This window comes from Cariama cristata, unplaced genomic scaffold, assembly GCF_000690535.1.
Source record: "Cariama cristata isolate BGI_N322 unplaced genomic scaffold, ASM69053v1 scaffold18995, whole genome shotgun sequence".
Taxonomy (NCBI): domain Eukaryota; kingdom Metazoa; phylum Chordata; class Aves; order Cariamiformes; family Cariamidae; genus Cariama; species Cariama cristata.
Genome location: NW_009615976.1, coordinates 1,258 through 4,564, shown reverse-complemented (window position 1 = coordinate 4,564; position 3,307 = coordinate 1,258). Strand labels below are relative to the sequence as shown.

The 3,307-nt window shown below is 58.5% G+C and overlaps 1 protein-coding gene across 1 annotated transcript in view; it reads left to right on the top strand.

Moving 5' to 3' along the window:
- Positions 1-1,393: 1,393 nt before the first annotated feature.
- The window catches only part of LOC104161534 (drebrin-like protein), a gene marked incomplete at both ends in the record, with an annotated part of 2,539 nt that continues 625 nt past the window's right edge, over positions 1,394-3,307 (top strand). Inside the window, 3 exons of the mRNA XM_009700012.1 lie at positions 1,394-1,506; positions 2,077-2,151; positions 2,499-2,645. Coding sequence (XP_009698314.1) covers positions 1,394-1,506; positions 2,077-2,151; positions 2,499-2,645 — 335 coding nt within the window. The remainder of the gene's footprint in view (positions 1,507-2,076; positions 2,152-2,498; positions 2,646-3,307) is intronic.

The following is a 3,307-nucleotide window of genomic DNA, read 5'->3' as shown; positions in this document are numbered from 1 at the left end:
GTGAGTTTCGCGTGTAAATTAGAAGTCCCGTGTGGTTTTTATGCCGGACCCAGCTTAGTTAGGCGCAGTGTAACTCTGCCGCTCCCTGTTAGCAGCACCCCGACCTCTCCGCCGAGCTCTGCTCCTCCCAACATTTCCCTTTGCGTCCTTCCATGCCGTTAAACATTGACTCGGCAAACGTGCAGCCCCGGGGCCCTCCCGGCACCCGGCGAGGGCTCCCGTCAGCCAGCCTTAAATTTTTCTGCCAGGCTTGGAAACCGCTGTGACAAATTTAGAGCCAAAGCGTAAATATTTAATAGCAGAGAGGAAAATGATCTGGGGTCCTGCTGCAGTGCAGAGCGAAACAGGCTCGGCTGTGCAGTTGCTGCTGGTGTTTGATGCGAAGCAGTAGCTCATTTTCTGCTTTTCAAGGGTTAGACAAACCAAAGTAGGAGTAATCGTGGTCCGTGGGAATTTTTTTTAAACGAGAGCACATATTTTTGTGTTTCTCCTCCTTTTCCGGTAGTTTTTTGGCACACACTTCTAGTGGGAACGATGCTGCGATTCGTGGGGCAACGTAGCACTTTCCATCGCTCGCCCGTCTTGCACAACCCGTCTGCTCAGCCTTGCACAACTTGTTTTCCTCTGTGCAGAGGTGGGCTCTCCCCCTTCATCCCCGAGCTCGTAGCGGAGAGCAGCCCCCGCAAAGACCTGCCTGGAGCGGCCCCGTGGGTCCCTCCGCCAGCGAGGGCAGGAGTTTCCCCCTGCGGCTGGTGAGCGTGACCTTGGCCGGTACCAGTTTCTCGGTTTCTTCTCTACTTCCCGTTTGACGAAGCAGGGCTCGTCGCAGCCGCCACCGGACTTAGAAGGTGGGACAGGAACAAGGCGTAGCTAGTTCCTCCGCTGCTTCTCCAGACCTTTCCAAGCTTCCTTGAGCTGTTTTCTGGCCGTGAGATGCTCGCCGGAGACCTCACAGCACGGTTTCGTGTAGGAACCTGTGGGCAGAGTTTGGAGCTGCCTGCTCTGGTTAAAGCCTCTCATTAGTCTGGGGCACGTGAGCATCTCCTCTCTGTTCTCCGTCGTCACTTGACTTGCGTTACAGACCCGGGATCTTGCCGTGCGTGGATTCGTGCTCGTGGCGGCGAAGGTCTGAGGAAGAGGAACTCCAAAGGCTGCTGGGGACGGGGGTGTGGGTGGTGGGAGCGGGCTCCTGCGTAAATGAGGAGGTGATGGAAGGACTAGGGTAAACACGAGGGGTCTGAAATGCTCTTGGTGTAGGGCAACTCCAAATCTAACAGGAGACGTCTCCAGGACGTAAACAGCTAGGAGGCTGCAACCTCGGCAGGCTCGGCCGTTCCCACCGTGTGTACGTGACCTGCTTGTCTTACGCCCGCTCCTTTCTCTCCTGGGGCAGATGGCGGCCTGGAGGAGATGGTGGAGGAGCTCAACAGCGGGAAGGTGATGTATGCCTTCTGTAGGGTGAAGGATCCCAACTCTGGCCTGCCCAAATACGTCCTCATCAACTGGGTGAGTGGGGACACACCTCTGCCTTTCCCAGGAGGGACCTGGTGGAGATAAATCACTGTTTCTCCCTTCAGTTCTCTCTTGACTTGTAGTTGCCGAACGCTCGGCAGCCAGCATGTTGTATCCCCTCCATCAAGCTACAATACCGAGGCCGTACCATGCCCACTGCCGTGGGTGCGTAGCCCGAGCCCCGTGGACACGGGCAAACCGAGGCTGGGCGGATTCACTTCCCCGTTGCATCCCTTTGGCCACGTAACTCGCTCGGCTGGCGGTGACGCTGCCGGTAAACGAACGGCTCTGAACCCATCTAGGATGGGTTGAGCGAAGCGCTTGGGGATCGGCAGGAGCCTGGAGCCCTCGTGGCGTGGCTGTTGTTCCTGGGCAGGAGGGTCGCCGTGTCCCTCTGCCCAGTGCTCGCTGCAGAGCGGGGTCTTTTTCTGTGCCATAAGCCCCGGTGAAGCCCTCGCCATGGCCAGCGTGGGTGATTTGCAGGCTTAGATCAAGGTGCTGCCGCTCTAGGACCACCGTGGGATGGGACTCTGGTAAGCCGGTGCCCGTGGTTTCTCTTTGCAGACCGGCGAAGGCGTGAACGACGTGAGAAAAGGAGCCTGCGCCAACCACGTCAGCACCGTAGCGAACTTCCTAAAGGTCCGGTTCTCTTTCCATCGCGTCCTCCCCGGGTGGGAGCTTTGGGGTGTCCCAGAGGCGTCTGTTTGCGGGCAGGACCATGGCCAGGAGAGGATGGGGAGCCTGATTTTGAGTCAAAAATAGCTCTGGAGGCTGCAGAGGAGGTGAAACAAGCCTCTTTCTCCCCCAAAGAACATTTGCTTTCCCAGCGCTGTGTTATCTCCGGGTGGCCGGTGACCTCTCTCTCTCTCGGCTGAGCCCTTTCCCCTCCCTTGGGGGGCTCTGGGGGTGCAGATGGGACCTGTCAAAGCAGGGTGGTGGGTTTAGTGCCACCCCCTCACTGCAGTGCTGGCTTTCTCCCTGCTCAGGGGGCTCACGTCACCATCAACGCGCGCGCAGAGGAGGACGTGGAGCCCGAACTCATCATGGAGAAGGTTGCCAAGGCCTCTGGGGCCAACCACAACTTCCACAAGGAGAGCAGCAAGTTCCAGGACTCGGGCCCTCAAGCTCCCGTGGTGAGTTGGCTCCCTGGGGGCTTTCTGGTCCCTCTGGGCTCACAGTTGGGCAGGGGCAGAGTCCGGGAGCGCCGTCAGCCCGTGCCGGGAGGGGATCCCTGTGCTCGGACGTGGCCGTGGAGTCGCCAGCCATTTCGCCCAGGGCTGGTTCCTCTCTCTGGCTTGTGGCAGAGCGAATCGAGGCAAGGGCACGGAGCGGTGGCAGGGCCAAGGTGTCCTTGCAGCAAACACAAGGCCTAAGCTCTCCTCTCCGTAGGCTCAGCCGTTTTGTTAAGCGGGACTGATTCACTCCGGTTCTATTCAGGTTTTTAGAGACACAAAAGCTCCGGCTTTTCAAATTTGCAGAATATCTGCGAGGCCCGGGGCTCCTCCGAGGCTGCGGTGGAGCCGAGGTGCTGCTGCGGCGGCGTTTTGACACGCTTGCAAGCAAAAACGGAGGTTTCCCCTGGTGCTGCGAGGTGTCGAGGCCACAGGTCTCAGCAGCGTCCTTTCTGTCTGTGTGGAAACGTTCTGGAGGAAGGTGATTTTTTAACACAAACGCCGAGAAAGTGAAGTTTCTCAGCTGCATAAAGGTGAAGCTCAGCTGCACATGCTCTGCGACTGAATCGCTTGGCCCCGCTCTGAGCTGTGGGCAAAGAGCAAACGGGAGCTGGGTGAGACCC